Here is a 20,363-nt window from a genome sequence, read left to right as displayed (position 1 = left end):
GTGTTTTGTGAATAACTGGAATAATTCCAACTGGATCCGTCGAATCTTGGGAATTACCTGAATGTTGGAAGCGAAAGTGGATTTTAAACCTGGAATTTTTGCTCCAGAAGCGGTTTTGAGGTCAAAACTGCAGCCGAAATATGAAAACATAAATCTTTTTTACCTTTATTCTCTGAAGCTGCTTCCTCGCGCGCGTTAGCAAACGTGCCGCTTTGGTACGTTCACCTGTTGAGGTCGCGACCTTTGTCGTGCCTGAAACGGGACTCGACCTCGACAGAGCGCAATTAAACCAGTTTCCCCATTTGGTTTAATTTTCTCATTTAGTCTCTGCAGCGTGTTGCTAACCTACGTGTGTGTGTTTCAGGTTTTTTTGGGGTTTAGCATTGAGCTAAAAACACTCATCTTATTGACGTTGTCGCCATGACGCTGAGCGCACACGTGCTCCATATCTGCCTCGTTGCAGCTGAGGTCGTTAAAAGGCCACACTAATGATCACATTAATAACATTAATAAAACACAAGCCCCGCCCCCTCAGGCATGCACGTGTGTTGCACGAAGGAGACGGCCAAACCAGGCATTAGCTTCCAGTCCATCCTGGCGGCTAACGCCGTTGCTAATGCATTTAAGTTAAATGTGGCGCAGCTAAATGTTAAGCTGCTGCCTAGAGTTCTGATTTCAAATGCTGTGTGTCAACAATTAGCATTTAAGCTAATTTCTGATGCTAATGCCAATGAGGTGTTTGTCTCTGGATGAAACTATCAAACTCGCTGACGGTTCCGCATTCAGCCGCTGACCCGTCGCATCTGGGATATTTTAAACTGCGTTTCTCCAGGGGCAGCTCGTGCGCGTCGGCGTGCACAGGCCGGCGCTGCAGCTTGTCACGCACACGTAGCCGCCGTAGCTCTCCGAGGAGCCGGCTGAAGGGGCTCTGGCTTCGTCCCGTCGTTAGCTGGTGTTTTAGCCCGTTACGGATGTGAAATGAAACATTTGGGGACGAATGCGTCCAAATTTAATTGGACTTCGGCTGATTGTAGCCAACAAAGTCTCGTTTGTTAGTCTGAAAGATTTAAGAAATCCAGGTTCGTACTTCTGAGGAAGTAGCTTAGCAACACGGGTCCTCGATCGGTGCTAACGCAGGATGGAGCGGATGTGTTCTGTTCCTCGGGCAAAATTCTCTGGTTCCTGCCTCCATAACTGCTGCTTCAGCTAGCCACATGGATTTTAGCATCACTTGTCCGGGCTGGTTCTACTGTATCAAAAAGTTCGGAATAATGCACAAGAAATGCCAACTCGGAGCAAGCGCTGCTTCCAAAATCTTAAACTTTCCCTGTTTGAGTGTCAATAAAGCTTGCTCGCTGTTCCACAATAAACCTAAGCTCCTTTAGTGTTAGCCTAAGCTCTAGGTAGGCAACGTTAGCCTGCTGTCATGTCATCCTGCTAATTTTGCTTGAATGGACAGTGGACGAAGCCATTATGTCACTTTTCGATCCAACTTTATGGGTGTAGCCTGTGTTAGCATCAAGGGTTTAGCACCGCACCGGTTCAATGTAACCTTGTTTGCCAGATAATACATTTTAACAAGATCAGCGGCTAGCAGTGACGCTAGCAGCAGCCGTGTTCTGGGAAATGACTCCTGCTCGTCACCGTCGCGTGTCTCTCCGTTAGCTTGTCAGCTAAGGTCTTTGCGTGTTCTTTATATGGCGTCGGTGCGTGCAGAGGGATTCTGGATGCTGGGATCCGAGAGTGCCAATAACCAAACGCGCTGCACTTTAATTAGCCCTAAAAGGCTAACCTGCTCAGCGGGTAAAACCTGGTCTCTGCGGAGAACAGAAATAAAGAACCTTGTGGTGTTTATCCGGGGCAAAGCCTCATGGGAAACGAGCTCCTCTGCACTCCACTGTGTGCCGGATGCTCGCTGAAAGCATCCCTTTTTTCTTTTTTTCTTTTTTTTTGGGAAGGGGCCTCGTGCCAGGATTTGTCTTCCAAGTGTTTATCTAATGAAATATTTGTGCGGCTCCGGCGGGACAATGGCCAATGTTTGTGCTTTGTGTTCCGGAGAAAAGGTGCAAACGAGCCGAGCGAAGATTGAAGGAAATCATCTCCAATATGTTTGTGGTGGCCTGACCCCCCCCCACCCACCCCCCAAATCCCCGTTGCTCGCCGTGCGGGGGCGGAGACAACTGCTGAATCGCAGTTTCCTGCCCAAACCTCCACGTTTGTGTTAAATTTATCGCCGCTCCGCCGTGTCTACGGCCGCCAGCTGCCTCGAAACTTAAGCAACGCGGAAGGAAGATAAATCGATCGGATGCTAGGTACCTGGCAGGATGTGTTAGCGTAGCTTAGCTGTGAAGTCGCCGTCTGTCTGGTTAGCATTCGTGCGTCACATGTTGAAGTGAACCCAAGAGGGTTTTACGGTTGCGTAATAAGCCAAGTGCATGCTGGGGGTTTAGCCCCGCCCACTCTGGAGACGGGTTTGAGGCTTCGTCCTCCACTTCTGAGTCGGTTATTTTTCACGGTCTTCATTTTCAGGGCGCTAACGTGGCTAAAGCTGTGGAAATGTCACAGGTGGAGATTAGCTCAGAGGTGAACGTTGGCTAACAAAGCTGATTTATGGTCGATTTTGAAGCTATTTATTACCTTGGGATGAAAATATGGTGCAGCAGACGTGAAACGGGTCATCCAGAAGGTCACGGTGACCTCCTGTCGGCTGTTTTCCAGGCTTCCGTGGGATGTAGTTGCTATTTTATCCGATTGTGTGGTTGGTGTGTCCTGACCTTTGATTGGGGACAGCGGATGAGCTGTGCGAATGCTAAATGTGACTCAGTTTTCCTCCAAAGCGCCACAAGCGTTGACGCGAGCTACGACTCGCGCTGTTAGCACAAATGCTGAATATGTTGCTGAGCGTCCTCTTTCCATCACGTGTTGACAGGACTGTCCAGGACTGCTAAATGTGGCTAGAGCTAGCGTCGACTGTTTATTCACGCATGGAATGAAAACACAGGGTGTTTTTCCATCAGAAGTTAGCGAGTTAGCATTAGGGTGTTTTAGGTTCTCTCGATTCAGCATCAGGAAATGCGGCATCATCGGGGACGGGAAGCGTCGAGCGTTGTTGGATCACGCGCCGCCGGATCGCTGCTGGCGCTAATTGAATCGGCCGTCGTCGTAAAGCTAAAATTTACGAAGTTTGATCCAATAGGAAGTGCGGGTGGTGTTGGCGCGATGTCCCGTACATGAAAACGTGCTCCAAACATTAGCTTTCTAATGCTAAAACCTGCTTGAGCTGGTGTCGTGGCAAAGTGCCTCCTGTGCTGCCCCCTTCAGGAGGGGGGCGGTATTACAGGCATGATTTGATGGGGTTTTCAATTGGCGTGAGCTTGTGTGTGTGTGTGTTTGTACATTTGTGGGAATTGTGTCAAGTTTTTGGTTGTTCCATTAGGTTTGGGGTCCAGGCCCGGTGGGTGGGGGACCCCCCCCGGGCACCAGGCCCGGACTGCTTTCCCACCCATTTAGCTAGCATCCATTCACGGCGTTGTTGCTTGGCGGTGCTGCGGCTTCTGTTTGCTCGTGCGCTGAAACCTTGTTTCCCCTGTTAGTGGCTCTGCATGGACCCCCCCCTGACCCCCGACACCCCCCCCCCCCTCCCAACAAGCACAACAGCAATGACATGTGATCACCTGTCTGTTCTTGATCTAACATGAAGTCCTTTCTGTGTCCACATTTTTCAGACGGCATCTCGGAACTAACATGGCAGTCAGACTGTGCGATGTGGCTTCTCTGCTTAGAAGCGGGTCGTGGGCGCCCGAGCCTTGGACTGGGGTCTGTGGCAACTTTATTTCTGTGACAACATGGGGTCGATGCTCGTTTGTCGGTGCTCAGGCCATACCAATGGCGTCCGCCGCCCTCGCCTCGGCGTGCATTGGTATGGCGTGACGCTCCCGCGCATGGTGGCGTTGGCGCTCGTGTTAATAACGTGTTGATAAAGGACGACTCTTCATACATGGGTTCGCGTTGCGCTGCGGATGTGCCGTCTATTCTGGTTGCAACGTTAGCCGCCGAGCCCGTTTAACGTGCTGAGATACGACGCTAACGCTCCGGTCTCGTCCGCTCTGTCATTTTTATCGACGTTCTCGTCGCAGAAACGTCAACTTAATGCTAAGCTACGCAGAGACTGAGGCTAAATCCACAAACGTTAGCCGGCGTTGAAACGGAACTGTCTGTGTGAAGAGTGTCCTTTTTTTTAACTGGACCCAGGTACCGTTCGCACGTGTCCCTGACTTAAATTCTCCCCCCCCCCCCCTTTGTCTCTTTAGCAGGTAATCGCTGCCATGGAAACACAGATGTCCAACGGGCCCACGTGCAACAACACAAGCAACGGCCCCTCCACCATCTCCAACAACTGCTCCTCGCCCGTGGAGTCGGGCAGCATAGAGGACAGCAAAACCAACTTGATAGTCAACTACCTGCCTCAGAACATGACCCAGGAGGAGCTGAAGAGTTTGTTCGGCAGCATCGGCGAGATCGAGTCCTGTAAACTGGTGCGCGACAAAATCACAGGTATCATCGTGTAATGTCTCCGTGCATGTTTGCTGGACCGGAGCGCAGATTTGGCCACGCTTTAGTGTCGTTTGTGTGAGGAACCAGATGAAATGAGTTAAGTGCCCCCCCCCCCCCCCCCTCGGCAGAATTGTGGAGTCTGATCTAATAAGAACGTTTGAGCGTTCGCCTCGGGTGGATCGTGACTCGATGACTAGCGTGTGAGTCGGTTTATTGAAGAGACGTTCAGTTGGTTGGTTTTAAAGAGATGAAAGACTAAAAACGGGTTTTGATTTGAGACGCGAGCGTGAGGTCCTTCATTTGGAACGTCTTTGATTCTGTTCATTTTAAGAGTCGACCCCTTTTCTTCAGGAGGTCATGTGACGATCCAGCACCTTTCCTTCCGTCTGAAGTGAGTATTGGTGGGAAATTCGCACCTTTGTCGTTTGTTTAGCTACCGTACTCGAGGTGCGTTACCGCGGTAACCGCCCAACGCCACGTATTTCTCAGTTGTCTGGATGACGCAGCAGCTTTGTTGGACGCAGCGGGCGGAACAATTTTAAACGGGTAAAGGCAGAAAAGTGGGAGGAGTCTGTGGAAATCGGCCCCCTTTCATGTTGCTCAGAGGCTGGCGGTGGATTCTGAGCAGTGGCGCCGATTTTAGTGGCAGCCGTCCCCTCCGGGCTCCGTCGGCGTCTCACTGGGCCCCGTGGCGATGGGTTTAAGCCAGCCCACATCTGTGGCGCCGCTGCCTGTGATGTTAAGTAATTGCCAGAGAGGCTGGAGACGCTCCCGGCTGCTGCGCCTCTTTCCCATCCTCCACCAGTGCTTGACTGGGCGCCGCCGCCTCCCCCAGCGTGGCTCCTCGGCTTCCATGAGGCCTGGATGTGAGCGACTTGTGTGTCGGAGCGCAGACGCGGCGCATTATAGACGCTGCGGGACACGAGCACGTCCACGCGGCGCTCTGCCCTCCAGTCGGGAGCCGGAAACGCCGCCGCCGCCTTCCTGATTCTGGACACGCTTCTGCGGCCCTCGGCTGCCAGGTGAAACCCGGTTTATTGGCTCCTCGCCACAGTCCCGCCCCGAGTTTCATCATCCCGTTGATGGGGAAAGTGTGGCGGCGTTGGCCGGCGGCGATGCCCCGGCGTGGGCGGAGGAGATCGAATTACCTCTGCGCACGTGAGGAGTGGGTGTCAATCTGCTGCGGCCCCCTTTTAATTCAAGTGGTTGGTCCTCTGCGTCCCGCTGCTGCTGGGGGGCGCGCGGCACGCCCGCCTCGTGGCCGCCGTCGTGAGAACGGCGCTTTGTTGTTGATTATTATTGCTGTAATTTGCTGGGATTTGTGCTGGATTAAACGTGATCCTCTGTGTCTCCTCGCAGGCCAGAGCCTCGGCTATGGATTTGTTAATTACGTGGACCCGAAGGACGCCGAGACAAGCCATCAATACCTTAAACGGCTGAGACTTCAGACCAAAACCATCAAGGTGAGACGTCTGGCTTCCGTTCTTCCAGACCCGCCGGGGGAGCGCCGGGATGGGCGGCTCCTCCAATTGTTATCTGGGCACACGCGGCTTCGCCTGGGCCTCAAGTGGAGCAGAACCGTTTCTATGGGTTCATGTGCGGTTAGCGCTGTCTGTAGCCTGTACGGGGAGGTGGCCTCCATTAGCATTCATCAGGCGCCGCCGCGCCGGTGGAGGGAAAACTCATTTGCCGCAGGAGCGGCGGACGTCGGAGCCAGATTATGAGGCTCCAGCGTGTTGTCGAGATGGAGCGGCTCCGCGGGTGCGTCGGGCCGAGACGTCTGCGCAGAAACGCTTCCGCGATGGCGTGTTCTTGAGCCGCGCACGTTTTACCGGAGTGTATCGATGTTTGGAGGCGCCGCCCGGAAAATAGAACGCGGGATGATGTCGCATGTTCCGAACCCCTCCAGCTGCTGTCAGAGTGCAAATAAACTGTGGCGATGGTGGAGGAACAGATTAGCTGTGTGTGTGGGTGGGTGTGGTGTGTGTGTGTGTGAAGACTTTAAGTGACAACAGGAGACATGCGATCAATGAAGGTTTTACTGACGGATTCTGGGATTTTTTGCTTCTTCTTTCCCGACGTGAAGCCGAGATGCTGCAAAGAAAACCGTGTAAATGTGTTTTAAAGGTGAAGGAGACGAAGACGAGCGGAGGATGATGAAGGTGGTGCAGTGCAGCAGAGCGGCTGGACTCTGGGCTGTAATGATGTATTGATCTGCAGGATCAGCTGGATGTTCTGGAACTGGGCTGCAGATATGGACACATGTTGATTTATGGCGCCTGTAGCTGCTGCAGGAGGTAGGCGGAGCTAAAATAAGAGACTTCCTGCTTCTGTCTCTCAGGTCTCCTACGCGCGTCCAAGCTCCGCCTCCATCAGAGATGGCAAACCGTTACGTCAGCGGCCTCCCCAAAACCATGACCCATAAGGGCTGGAGCAGCTCTTCTCCCAGTACGGACGCATCATTACCTCACGCATCCTGGTGGACCAGGTGACAAGGTGAGCTCCAGGGGGTGGACCCGGGAGGGCTCCCCGGCCGTGTGGGCCTGTGGGCTGCGCCGGCGCTCTCGTCCCCTCAGGCGTGTCCAGAGGAGTCGGCTTCATTCGCTTCGAACCGGCGGGTGGAAGCCGAGGAGGCCATCAAGGGTCTGAACTGCCAGAAACCGCCTGGTGCCCACGAACCCATAACGGTCAAGTTCGCCAACAACCCGAGCCAGAAGACCAGCCAGGCCCTGCTGTCCCAGCTGTACCAGTCGCCAATCGAAGGTACCCAGGACCCCTCGCACAGCAGGCACAGCGCTTCAGGGTAAAAGGGGCACAAGTGACAATAAAAGCTCCCCCGATTCGATGCTTTTAATCTGAAACGCTGCTGGAGCCCGGCCACTGACCACCCCGTCTGTGTTGTGTTCCACCTGTGGCCGCCACAAATGATGACCAGAAGCGCTAATGCTAACGCTAACAGGCGAGCGAACCAGTGACGCTCGGCCTGAGACGGGGATTATTTCCCCGTCTGGTTCGCAGCCTTTTCCTGAGGGAATTGACCCCAGTGTTTTTTCTTCAGGTTGGATAATCTGCTGAACATGGCCTACGGAGTGAAAAAGGTAACTTCCTGCTTCATTTCCTCTCCCTATGCTTTGTAATGGCGCGCTGTTTTAGCCGTATAGCATAGTTCTGCAGTCTTGGGCAACATTTTGCTGTTGAATGTTTTATTTTAAATCTCTTGCTTCGGTCTTTGGTGTTTCTGTTGACCTGAAGGAGAGTTTTGACGTTTAAAGACGCCTCAAAGCGTGACGGAAACCTGCGGAGAGCTAGCTTGTAGCTTTGGTCGCGTGATGAGCAACAGTGAAATTAAGAGCTGCGACTCTGGTGGAAATGTGGTGTTTTGGCTGTTATTGTTGCAGCGTGTTAGCATCAACAGGTTGTATTTCAGTGGCCGCAGCCTTCGCAGCGCCGCTCCAGCTTTAGCATGTTAGCATGTGGGAGCCGTTTACATAAGACGGACTTTTCATGCTTGTGTCCGAGCCGTTGCAAACCAAATTCCGTCCCCGTGCTCCCACCTTGATCTATTATTCTCCCTCCCTTCCCGGCGGAAGCTTCGTTGCGTCAGCCGCGTCTCGGCTTCGCCAGAATTCGCCGTCTTCCAGTACGATTGAAAGTCCGTTCCCGAAGCTCAAAGGTTCGTCAGCGTTGACAGACCGGAGCCTTCCGGCGGCGTGCCCTTGATTCCGGCAGCTCACCTGTCATGGCGGATGTTTCCCCGAGAGGCCAAACTGAGGCGGCTAATCTACCTGCGACGCCCGCTGCAATAATTCATAGGCTCCCCGCGCACGTCGGCAAAAAACCCACATTTACCGAAGGAAAACGGGAACGTTCCGTCCGTTCTTCCCCTCCTGGTGTCGCAGGTTTCCTGAGGCGGCAGTTCCTCGTTTTCCCTGAACTGGTCCAAACGTGCACGTTCCGGTCTCCCCTCTCCCACATTAGCATTTACCTCTTTATGTACACACACACACACACACGGGTGCCGGTTGTTAAATGTTTAAAGTGACTCCGTGTTCACTGCCTGTATAACAGTTTGGGCCCACTGTGTGTGTGTGTGTGTGGTGTGTGTGTGTTACGTACGTGTGTGTGTGTGTGATGGATTAACTGTGGCTGTGTTTCCAGCCGCTTCTCGCCGATGGCCATCGACGGCGTGACCAGCCTGGCGGGCATCAACCTATCCCTGGGTCACGCGGGGACGGGCTGGTGCATCTCTCGTGTACAACCTGGCGCCCGACGCGGACGAGAGCATCCTGTGCAGATGTTCCGGGGCCGTTCGGCGCCGTCAACCAACGTCAAGGTCATCCGCGACTTCAAAACACAAACAAGTGCAAAGGCTTCGGCTTCGTGACTATGACTAACTATGACGAGGCGGGCGGTGGCCATCGCCAGCCTGAACGGGTACCCGCCTCGGGGACAGAGTTCCTGCAGGTGTCGTTCAAGACCAACAAAACACACAAAGCCTGAACAACCCACCGAGGACGGTTTTGTAGGAACTCGGAACGAAGAAGTAGCAGCGTAACTTTCTACATTATAAAAAAAAAAAACGGGGAAAAAAAAGAGCTTTGTAAATCAAGTGTTATGAAGAAAAAGCATCTTTAGCGTCCAACATGTGATTCTTTTGGGTTTTTTTGGTTCCTGCGTGTCGCGGACGACCGCCTGACTGGTTCTGGTCTCGTACGGTTGCGTGTGGTGTTTCTTGCTTTCTCAGGTTGTTTCCTTTGGCGTCCCGAGTCGGCGTTCCTTTTGCCTCCAGTGGTTAGCGAGTAACTTCTTTTGCCGTTAGTTTTTTGTGTTTTGTTGGTTCTGGGTTGGCTGCGTAATGTTGCTTATTGTAACGTTAAATGGATAAAAGACAAAAAAAAAGAGAGAAAGATTCTTAAAGCAGAACCTTGCCAAGAGCTACGAACCTCTTTGATGTGGGTTTAAAAGCAATCTATTTTATAAAAAGAGAAGAAAAAAAAAATTTGGAGAAACTTTTTAACTGGACCTGGAACAAAAATATTTTGACTGGATACTTTGAGAAATATCTCGATACGCCACCTTCGTGAAGCTTTTGAACTTTGCAGGAAAGCCTCGCGGAGGTCGCAGAACCTTCTGCGGGAGGTTTCCGGCCTTTTCCGACCTTGGTTATTCTCTTTCCACATCAACGGCAACGGCTGCTCTCCTCCGTCGCGTCATCACCCCGTCGCCATGGTCACGCTCCAGATCCGGAACCCGCTCCAGAGTTTATCCGCCGATGGAAAAATTGAGTGAGAAATCAGTTCTTCCTGGGTCAGTAGCCAATAAGGGTGTTTTCTTTTCCAGTTTTCCTCTTTTTTTTTTAAAATTTAATTTTAATTTATTTTTTCCACATTTGTGTGAAAGTTTGAGGACGAGCCGCCGAAGGCAGATCAGAACGATCCCTCCCGGGCTTTGAGAGTTGTAAATAAGGTCCTTTTCCTCGGTTCCCTATTGGACAGACTCCTTTCAGGAAGTGTATTTTTGTGTTTTTCTATCCGTACCTACGAGTGTTTGTTTATTTTCTCTCTCTTTTGGCATTTCGGTGCTTCAGATTTGTCGGTTGTTTGGTCTGTAGATAGTCTTGCTTCGTTAAAAAAAAAAAGGTATTAAACTAATAGACATATGTTCTGTTTTTTTATATATAAACATTATAGATATATATTTATGTGGTAAAGAATGGATATAAAACCACAGTTTTGAACTACTTGATTAGTTTTTTCATACTCATATATATGTAATGCATATAACCTGTCTTTAACATTGTAAAGAATTTAAAAAAGACGTGTATATTGCTTTATTCACCACGGGGGGGGGTCCATTAGCCAATCGGGTTCCGACTCCTCTCAACCAGACGGAGGCTGGTGGGGCCTTCGATGCACTGAAACCTGCACCCGTGTCCGCTGACGTCTGCCCCCCCCCCCCCCCAACGAGCAGTGTGCTATGCATATCTTATATTGCGACGCTTTCTCCTCCTTTCTTATTCCTCCTTTGTGTTTCGTGTGAGTTGCATTTGAGTCTAGATGAGTTTGTGAAACTTGCTGCTGTGGGGTCGAGTCCCGCTCCTCACGCCTGACCTTTGGCCTCGACGCACGCCGACGTTCAAGTGTGGGGAGGGGGGAAAAGAGGCCTCGCCCCCCCCCCCCCCCCCTCTTATTGAGACTTTATTTGGAGTTGTGTAGTCTGACTTTGTTTCACGACATTTTTGGGAATAGAATATTTTCTGTTAAGTATTAATAATGATTGTACTTTGTGTTTGGATACTTTTGGGTATTTTTTTTTTTTTTTCCATGTTCCGTAAGTACATCAATAAATAAGTTGAAGGGCTTTCTGACTCCATCCAGTCATTCAAACGCGTTTCCCTGGGGGGGGGGGGGCATCTGTGGCCCAGAGAGCCCCCCTCAACCTCTGCCCCGACCTTGGCCACCACCTCTGGAGGGAGGGGCTTCCCAGGACATGCTCCACCCACTTTGAGTATATATTGGGTGTGTGGACTCGGGGCAGCTGGGTATAGGGGCTGTAGGTGGAGGGGTTTGGACCGTGGCTCTGCTGCCCTGGGGTAGTTGTCCTGGGGTAGTTGTGTCCTCGCCTTTCTTTGATCTTTCTCATCAGCTCCTGGTTATTAGGTGCTCTTGAGTTTTGACGGTGTGTGAAGTCGTTTGGAGAGGTCTTACCTCCTGGTGAAGAGGATCCCCGACAATCTGCCCCCCCAATCATCCTCCCCCCCATCATCATCTCCCCCCCCCCCCCCCCCCCCCCATCAAATAAGCTTACCCGCTTCTCTGGCTTCCGGTCCAACATGCTCCCTGATTGGATTTTGGTTGTTACATCACCGACCGCCGCAGCTCGCTCCCCTTCAGCCCGGTCGGATCAGCGCCGCCGATTCCGCGTCGCTCCTTCAACGCGGCGCCGTGCGAGGCCCTGGCACTTCGGCGCCGTAATGAGGCGGCGAAGAAAGGGGCGAAGATTAGAATAACCAGCCTTGACTAATCCACAACAGGCAGACGAGGCGCCACGGTCGGAGGAACCGTGTCATTCCTCCATTGCGAAAATCTCTCTGAACCTTCCCACGCAAAACCAGCCCGAGAATAGCGGCGGCGGCGAGCGGCTTGCGCCCGGACAGCAGTCGACAAACCGTAGCTGCTGCTGTTTGTCTGTGTTCTCGGATGTCTGCTGACAACAGGAGACGCGGAGAGGAAGCCGGGCGGGTCCAGACTTCGGATCGGGTATCGGGACCCGAAGACATTTGTCGGTGCCGAGGAGGCGCGTCGCAAATTGTGGAATACCCACCCGGATTTGACGGACCCGCCTTCCGCCATTGCCGCTGCCGGCCAAGGTGAAGGGCATCGGGGGATAGCTAGCTGATCACGAGGTGTTCGCGTTAGTTCGTTGAAAATCTACGCGTGAACGATCGTATTCAGAACTAGTTTGGTTTTAATTCCTAATCGTCTGAAAGTTTGCCGCCTTTGTGTCGACGCATCGAGGACCGTTAGCTAAATGGTCGCGTGGCCTTCGCGTGAACGAATGTTGGGAAACGCGACGGTGAAACTGCCGGCGCGTCCAGATCAAAGACATCAAAGCTTGTGAAACTGCATCAAACGGGAGATCGGTAACGTTTGATGTGGAGTTAGATTCTTCCCAAACACAACGGCTCCTCGTGAACATCTGGGTGAATCTGCGGCGGCGTTGCCGTGGTTACCGCCGCTCTCGCATAATCAGGCCTGATTTAAGAGTGACCGGAGCGCGGCGGGGACGCCGCTTCGTGGATCATTTCCTCAGCAGCCGGCGGAGATGAGATCTCTTCACAATATTTACCCCGACGCTAACGACGCTCCAGTCGACTCTTCTGGGCTGTTTTCATCTGCGGAGAGGAAACGACAGCTGCGGCGTCGGGAAGCGGCGAAGCCTCAGATCATGGTTTATGGATGACGCCGGGGTCGGCGGGTTTCTGCGCCGGGCCGTGAGGGTGAAGAGCGGCTGCTAGCGTGACTCACACTCGGGTTGACGGGGAATCCGGTCGGCTTGTTACGGATCCACCAAATCAGAGGGGACACCCAAGTCGGAACGCCGGTTCCTCTCAGGTCACGAGTCCGACCAATCAGGCGCAACGAGCCCCGCTAGCTAAGCTAACATCAACGCGAGCTGGTTTATCCTTTGAATTTTTCACATTCGTTTGTTGTCCTTGTCGTTGACGTCGGCGTCCGTTTTTGGAAGTTCGCCACGCGGCTGCGTAAGTAACAGTGTTGTCGACGTTTCCAGAGGTTTCAAGACGCCGTTTTGAGGATTTCGACGGGTTCGGTGCCGATGCTAATCAAGAGTTCAGGCAAATTAACTCTGCAGCCAGGCCATTAACGGCTCTTCTGTACTGAGGAGAATGTCGGACTGGAGCTCATCTGGGAGCTTGTGTTTATGCACCTTTAGCTTGTCGGCAGCTACAGAACGCCACCGTTGTGTTTAGCTCATTAGCACCTCCCCCAGGAACGCGTTCATTTGCATCGCTGCTTGTCAAACCATGTTAATATTGACAAAGATTTGTTGCTGTTTTAATCTCGCCGACTAAAAGGTATACAAATTGCTCGTGGCTGCTCGGGCCGCTGCGCTAGCGCTGCTTTCTGTGCCGCTGCGCCGCGGCGGGGGGGGACGGGGGGGGTGAAGGAAAACAGACTTGATGGCGTTGTGGTTTGAAATGCAAATAATTTGCATATTAAAACCACGGGCGGCGTGAAGACGCGTCAGTCTGTTTGACTTGCAGGGGCCTCGCCGCCGTAAATCTGAAGTTGTTTGCGGATGCTGCCATCTTGGCGCGCTCCGGGACGGAAAGTTGGCTCGGCGCCATTTACCGGCAGCTTGATGAGAGCGCAGTCAGGAGTTAATTAATACAACATCCCCGGGGCCGCTACGGCAAACCCTGGAGGCAGGAAGAGAGAAGAAAGGACAGTTGATGCTAGCAGGCCAGCGCGGCGAAGCGAGGCTAACACACCTGCAAGCGCGCTAGTTTTTTGCCAAGTCGTGACCTGAAAATGGTCAAATTCCAAAAGTGGCGCCGCGAAACGCCCGTTTTCCATTTAGCTTGCGCGTCAGCAAACGTCGCAGATGCAGCAGCGATACCGAACAATCGAGCGCTAAATACCCGAATAAAGCTAAATGGCGGGAGCTAAAGCCGGAGACTGAATCCCATTTTTAAAACTGCCTTCGCCAGCGCTTTCCTTTCGGCGGACGTTTAAGAATTTGCGGATAATTACCCGTGCTGAAGCGCGTGTAGGAGTCGGAGCAGTCGTGGTGGGAGAAGATAAGACCGGCAGAGTCGCGGAGGGCGGGAAAAATGGGAAAAATAAAGCCGGTCCACCAGAGGCCTATCAGTCAGCCCTGAATTGCTTTATAATTACTCAGATGCGCAGACATAATTTCCTTCTAAAAATAATACAAACTTTCATTTCCTTCACTTAAACCCACGTGGGGGAGGGGTTCCGCCCCCCTCCCCCACCCCCATTTCCTCCGCGCTGAATGCATTAAGCTAACCTCTTCCCGTGTCGTCGGTGTGGCGCCGTGTTAGCGTAGCCTAGTTTCGGCACAGCGTGATCTGTTGCTCTCCGTTTTGGGATGGAGGAAGAATCCAAATCCTGACACATTGGGAACGCGACGCTCTCGCTCGCTCTTCCTCGCTGGGAGCTTCTATTTGCACAGATTTCCCGAAAGTTCCCATTTTTTTGCGTCCCGTTTACCGAGTGGATGTTGTTGGCGTCTGCTGGCCTTAATTAGGCTCGACCCGAGCGCGGCGGCTGCCATTAACGAAAGTTTGGTTAATTCTTTTTAGGCCAAGTCGTGGGTGGAAGTTAAGGTGGATCTGCCCTAGTTTTTGTTGATTTCATGCGGAACGGAAGATGGAAAACGGAGCTGCCGGAGCTCGGCTCCCTCGTGTGCTCTTATTTCATTATTTGGAATCAGGTTGTAGGTGCGAGCGGCGTTTAATGCATCGTTGCTCAGAGGGACCGTTAAGGTGAGAACGGACCCGACGGGCCCGCTTTACGAGCAGCTAGCTTGTGCCCCCGTGTTGTAAAAGACAAACAAAGGCTGAAGGCGTAGCCGGCTAACACTTTAGCTCCGTAACAAGCTCGGAAAGGACAGAAAAGGTTGCGGCAGCAGCTTCTCCTCTGATGAAATATTGATGGTGCTGACTTTGATTTTGGAATCAGTACTTTTGATCCAGATCCGCTGTGGCAGAAGACCCCCCCCCCCCCCTTCCCGAACAGCATCACCCACTTCTTCCTCGTCCAACAGTGTCCACCGACCGCTACCTTTGATCAGCCGTGCGTGAGCGGGTCGATTTGCGAGTCGTCGCGGATCCTCGGCGATCCCACGCGGCGTAAGCCCTCTCCGTGCACTTCAGGAAACGTGGGGAAAAACACGCGCCGATATCTAAAGAGCCAGATTTTAGTCACAAAGTAAAATCCCGAGGCGACGCTGTCAGTGTGGTCGTCTCCGCTTCAGCTCTTTGCAGGTTTTGAAGATCACTCTTGATGCTACGCTACACGCTTTCCCGCCTCCTTTATTCTCCGGAGAGTCAAGCGCTCTTCTTTTGTCTGCCCGTGGACGCGTCCGCCGCAGTGCTAATGGAGCAGGCAGCCGTCCGCCTGCCTGGCCGAAACTGTCTCACCTGCTAATTAGGATGCAGCGGCTAAAAGGATGAGTTGTCAGTGCTTGTTTGTTGTTGTTGTTGGCTAAAGCTAGCAGCGTGGGTAGCGCTCGTCGCGATTGATGTCAACACGTAGCATCGACGCTGCGTTGTTTGGCGCTACGCACCTCCGCGCTGGCGAGCCCGGGCGCCACCGGGGAACCTGCATTAATTGGCTGATTGATAACGGCTCCTCGTTAATAATTGCCGTAATTGTATAAGCATGCGGAAACTGCAAACACGAACCGGAGCGATGACTATTATCGGGTTGATCACCGATAATTACTTACGAACTCTGCTCATTACCGGGGCCCTCCAGAATCCCCTCCTCCTCGCCCACCCCCCCATTCTCAACCCATCTCCGCTCTTTTTTCCTCCCCGGTCGGCTTTTTCCTTCCATCTGCTCTCCGCCTGTTCCGATGCCGCCTGGCTCCGATTTGTCCTCTCCCGTTAGCTTCTCCGCTACGCACAATTTCCCGCTCTGCTGATGGTTTTTTGGGTCTTTCTGGTCCTGAAAGATTAACCATCCCTTCTGCATCTACCGCTCATCTATCATCCTAATGGGGTGAGGGGGTGGGGGGGGGGGGGGCTAAAACAACAGTTTCCTGATGTGGGGACGACCGCGGAGGGACGGGTGGCGCGGCGGTTTCTGTTGTCAGGCTCCTTTTGAGGTTGAATATCGGCTTGTTGGAACATTTTAAACCCAGCTAGCTAGCGCTCGCGCACGATTGTGAGCGGAGATGTTTTGGTTCTGTATTTTTTTTCTTTCTTTCCGACATTCGGCGACTTTCGGACCGTTAAATGCTTCCCTGCACAGTGGTGCCGTGGTCGGTTGTGTTGCGCCCCGTCAGTCGGGCGGAGTGGGGGAAGTGGACGCCGGGAGGCCACCACATGCTCTCACAGCTCGGCCTTCCAGCCTCCTACAGCGACACGCTTACACTCATCCACTCCGCAGGGGAAGTGTTGAGACTCGCTCGCTGACGTGAGAGCGCAAACAGAAACATTTAGCCGCCACGAGACCGGCAGCTCGCCCTCTGCTCCCCGTCCACCCAAGTCTGTTAGCCTTTAGCTTAGCTCAGCTTGCGTGATGAGGTTTGGTGGCTTTGGTCGGGGGGAAAACCGCTCTACTGCCCCCCTCTCTACCCTTCTACCCCTCACAGACCCCCCCCCCTTCCCTTCTACCCCTCACAGGCTCACCCCTCTCTACCCTTCTACCCCTCACAGACCCCCCCCCCCCTCTACCCTTCTACCCCTCACAGGCTCCCCCCTCTCTACCCTTCTACCCCTCACAGGCTCCCCCCTCTCTACCCTTCTACCCCTCACAGACCCCCCCTCTCCTCCCCCTCACAGACCCCCCCCTCTCTTCTCCCCCTCACAGCCCCCCCCCCCCCCCCCCTTCTACCCCTCACAGCCCCCCCCCTCTCTTCTACCCCTACCTGTCCACAGGTCAATAAAACGTTCCCTCATTGGCTCCAGCCTTGTTTTTCCCTTTGTGGACTCCGTTTCTAAGGACTTTCCAGACCTCAACAAACCTGCACCCAGACCTGGGGGGGGGGCGCTCGCCTACAAGCGTCCCGGTGTGTCCAGGCTGCGTTTGAGCGGCTCCACATGAGGAGAATCCGCAGCGCCTTCACACGACTTGGGGACGTTCTGTCATCGGCCGTGTGCACATCTTCTTTAAGGACGCCTGAGCGGGTCAGTCGGAGGTGAACTGCTCGTACGAGTGGACGCCGGCCGTGCCCCAGCGCCCTTTTCCTTTCCGGCCTATTTGATTGGATTTTAGCACTCTCTTAGTGGCGCCGGCCTCTCAAATGGATTGCTGTCAGGGCGGGCGGACACGGCGAAGTGAAGGAAGTGACAGCACTCCGGCTCTTGCTGCTAGCCGACCGGAGGTCCCTCGTGCATCACCTCCGTGCCCCGCCCCCAAATATCGCACGCTTTGCCTCCTTCCTTAATCCGGGCCGGATCCGTCAGTGAGGGATCCGTGTCCGTCCACCGGACCCGTCTGCTTCTGTAAAACACCCTAAACACCACGTGCACACGCGTGAACACACACTTTCCAGTGTCAGCAGCCAAGTGGACGCCTGTCTGTCCGTTTCCGTCCACGTGAAACCGAATCCGGAAACCTGCAGAATCCCATTGACTCGCGCCACCAGAAAATGGAGCCGCTGTCGCCGGTAATCCTGGGAGAGCAGCACCGCGCGGCGGCTAAACCAATTACGCGTGCGTTTGCTTTGCATCGTGGGCGAGCCGGCGGGTCCACGCGCTCCTCTGACGGCACACGCTCCATCTCGGCTAATTTACTCCCCGGAAACGCCGAGGTGCGATTTGTACTGACACGCCAGGCGAGCAGATGGAGTCGTGATGCGATTCGATCCGCGACCCGGCGGACGCCTCCTGCGTTAAAATTCCCCACCAAGCCGAGAACAACTGGAAAAACTGCAGAACATTGCCAATTAATAGCCAGAAAACCAACAAAAACATCACGTTGAAGACAAAATGGCCTTTTTAAAAACATAATCTAATCCTCATTAGGGATGATTAGCATTTAAAAAGCTGATTAGCTTCCCTTTCTTCTTCTGATAATGGTCTGAGCCCATCTAAGCTCATCTCGCTTCCTTAAAACCGAAGTTATTCCGTTTAAAACTTTGCCGCGGCATTAATCCGCACGCCTGCGAGCGATAAATCCCGAAGATCCACAGCTAATCACGCTCAGTGCTGAGGGGGGGGGGTCCTCCCCCCTCCGATATAGCCGCGCATCATGCTTTCACAAGCAATTAGCGTCGACGCAGCTCCGCTCTGGTCCGTAAACACCCTGCAGACACCGAGGGGAACATGTGGGACGCACCAGAACACGTATGAACAAAAGTCCGTCCGCTACTTCCTCGGAAGCAGCTCCGCCTTCCTGGACGCCGTTGAGGCACATTAAAGGTTGCTCAAATTCCAAGAAGCTAGCTCCACGTTACAAATGAGGCTAAGCTAACCGGGGTTGAAGCCCTGGAACTTCCCGTGACAACGTGGATACGCGGTTTCGGCGAGGCTGACATATTTCCAACGGTATTCATTTACGGCGCCGTGTCAGCGCGACGCCGGACGACAGTTTACTTGTAAATGGCGCTTTAATGACCAGCTGCTCGTCCTGAACTCTCACCTGAGCTAGCACGCTACAAAGCCTGCGCTTATCGCCGTCACCTTCTCGGCGTAGCATCCACTCATTAGCGGCCGCTGCCACAAATTATGCCTCAGCCAGGCTTTTCGCCGCTTTAACGAGGGGTCCGGGGCAGCAACGCGGTCCCCTCGCTATGCTGCTAATGCGCTAATGATTTCAGGCGTGAGACGCGGCTCCGCCTCGGCAGGTAGCGTCGATTCTTTGGATTTGGTCAAGCTGCCTTGTCGTTTAATCAGTGCTACTCGAGAAAAGGTCACCTGTCGGTCAGCCCTCGGCGGCGAGGAGGTTCACGTGTTCGCGACAGGAACTGTTGCTAGCAACGGAACAGGAGGAAAAAAGATCCGGTGTTCGCTGTAGCTCAGGCTGCTGAGACGCTTCCTTCTTTTGCTGAAGGTTGTGGGTTCAAATCCCATGAGGTCCATTTTTGCAGGAACCGTTAAAAGGACGGAGATAAAAGCGCCACGAGCAGAGGTTCCACCACAACACCTCGGTGGTGGAGAGGAGAACACGAGCGTAAGTCGCCAGTGGTGCAGTGGCCGGTTCGAATCCCGCCATGCCGGAGGTGGGGAAAGGAGGGGGCCGTGTCCCCTCCTGAACCTCCGTGGAGAGGCAAGAAGGGGGTTTTGCAGAGGTGTTGAGAGTCCTTTTATAGAAATGATGCTAGTTATTATAACACTTACAAAAGATACACAATAACACAATGTAAATGCTTCTTCATAAATCTAATGGAAAAAGGCCACAAGTACCCAAAACATGTTGTCATGCTGGAAGATCTTAGCTTATTTATGGATTGACCCATGTTTCGACTGGCTTGATGAGATGTCAAATCAATCTTTATTTATATAGCATCTCTTACAATCAGAATTCTTTCTAGGCACTTTCCACCCTGACCCCCAACAAGCAACAGTGGCAGGACCGGGCTCATGAAGGGGGACCCTCCTGCTGATGGGGGGGCTGAGGGGAGAGAGGAGAAGGGGGAGGAGGGGAAGAGAGGATAGGCAGAGATACATTAATAGTAGAAGCTGCTGGTATAACAGTAGAGTGGGTCAGCAGGGTCGGGGGTCAGCAGGTCAACATACAGCTATAAAGGTGGTGGTACCTGTAGATGGAAACAGGGGGGGGGGGGGGGGGGGGGGGGGGGGGGCAGAGAAACTATACAAGAAACAACATCATCAATGATCTTACTGAACACACACCAGGCAAGGCCATGCTAGCGCTAATGCTAATTAGTTTATGTATTTGTTTTATATGAATCATCTGTCCCTGTTGTTATCGAGTAACTCGAATTTGACGAGCATTCAATTTTACACCGTGCACAGCTACTACTGAGAAGACAGGAAGTGATGCAATACGTTACCTAACGACACCCCATCGGTGGTTTATACTGGTTGAGCCGGCGGCGCGTCGTGTCAACGTGACCTAAGAGAGAAGCGAGAGTCAGAGTTCAGGTCTCAGGGTTGGGTTCTTGCCACGCTCCAAACGTGGTGGGTTCGGGTCCCAGAACAAACTGGTCCCAGGTGAAGGACCAGACGGAGGTGTGGGTGATGAGGAGCTCCGTCGGCACCAGCCGAGGTAAGAACGTGCACGTGTTGACAGACTGGGTCTGTGCTCCGTCTGACCTTGGCAATTAATCTGAGTCACGACCCCCCCCACGTTTGGCTCCGCCCCTCCACAGTTTCCCAACAAACTCCATCCACGTTTCCTTGAGGCCTCCTGACAGAAATGTGCAATCGGGAGCCGCTGTCAAAACGCAAATCAGTATTCTGAGCTAACGGCTCACTCCTGCCTCATTAACGGCCGGGCTAACCGTTGCCACGGCAACGTGGCGGCGAGGCCACCGGGGTTCACCGTGTTGGCTCCCCCAGCTCTCCACTCCCTCCCACTTTAACCCTCTCCTCAGTCACGCAACAACCGTTGCCCTCTGCCCTTGATTCC

At 53.3% G+C, this 20,363-nt stretch overlaps 1 protein-coding gene and 1 pseudogene across 1 annotated transcript in view; one reads left to right on the top strand and one right to left on the bottom strand.

Annotated features, from left to right (window-relative positions):
* The window catches only part of LOC115250861 (doublesex- and mab-3-related transcription factor A1-like), a 1,745-nt gene extending 1,323 nt beyond the window's left edge, over nt 1–422 (bottom strand). Inside the window, 1 exon segment of the mRNA XM_029841119.1 lies at nt 412–422. Within this exon segment, the coding sequence (XP_029696979.1) occupies nt 412–422 (11 nt within the window).
* Nucleotides 423–3,659: 3,237 nt separating this feature from the next.
* On the top strand, nt 3,660–9,054 carry LOC115250819 (ELAV-like protein 2; annotated as a pseudogene).
* The last annotated feature ends 11,309 nt before the right edge of the window (nt 9,055–20,363 follow it).

Source organism: Takifugu rubripes, chromosome 8, assembly GCF_901000725.2.
Source record: "Takifugu rubripes chromosome 8, fTakRub1.2, whole genome shotgun sequence".
Classification (NCBI taxonomy): Eukaryota; Metazoa; Chordata; class Actinopteri; order Tetraodontiformes; family Tetraodontidae; genus Takifugu; species Takifugu rubripes.
The sequence above is the reverse complement of the archived record's forward strand: the minus strand, read 5'-3'. Positions and strand labels throughout refer to the sequence as shown.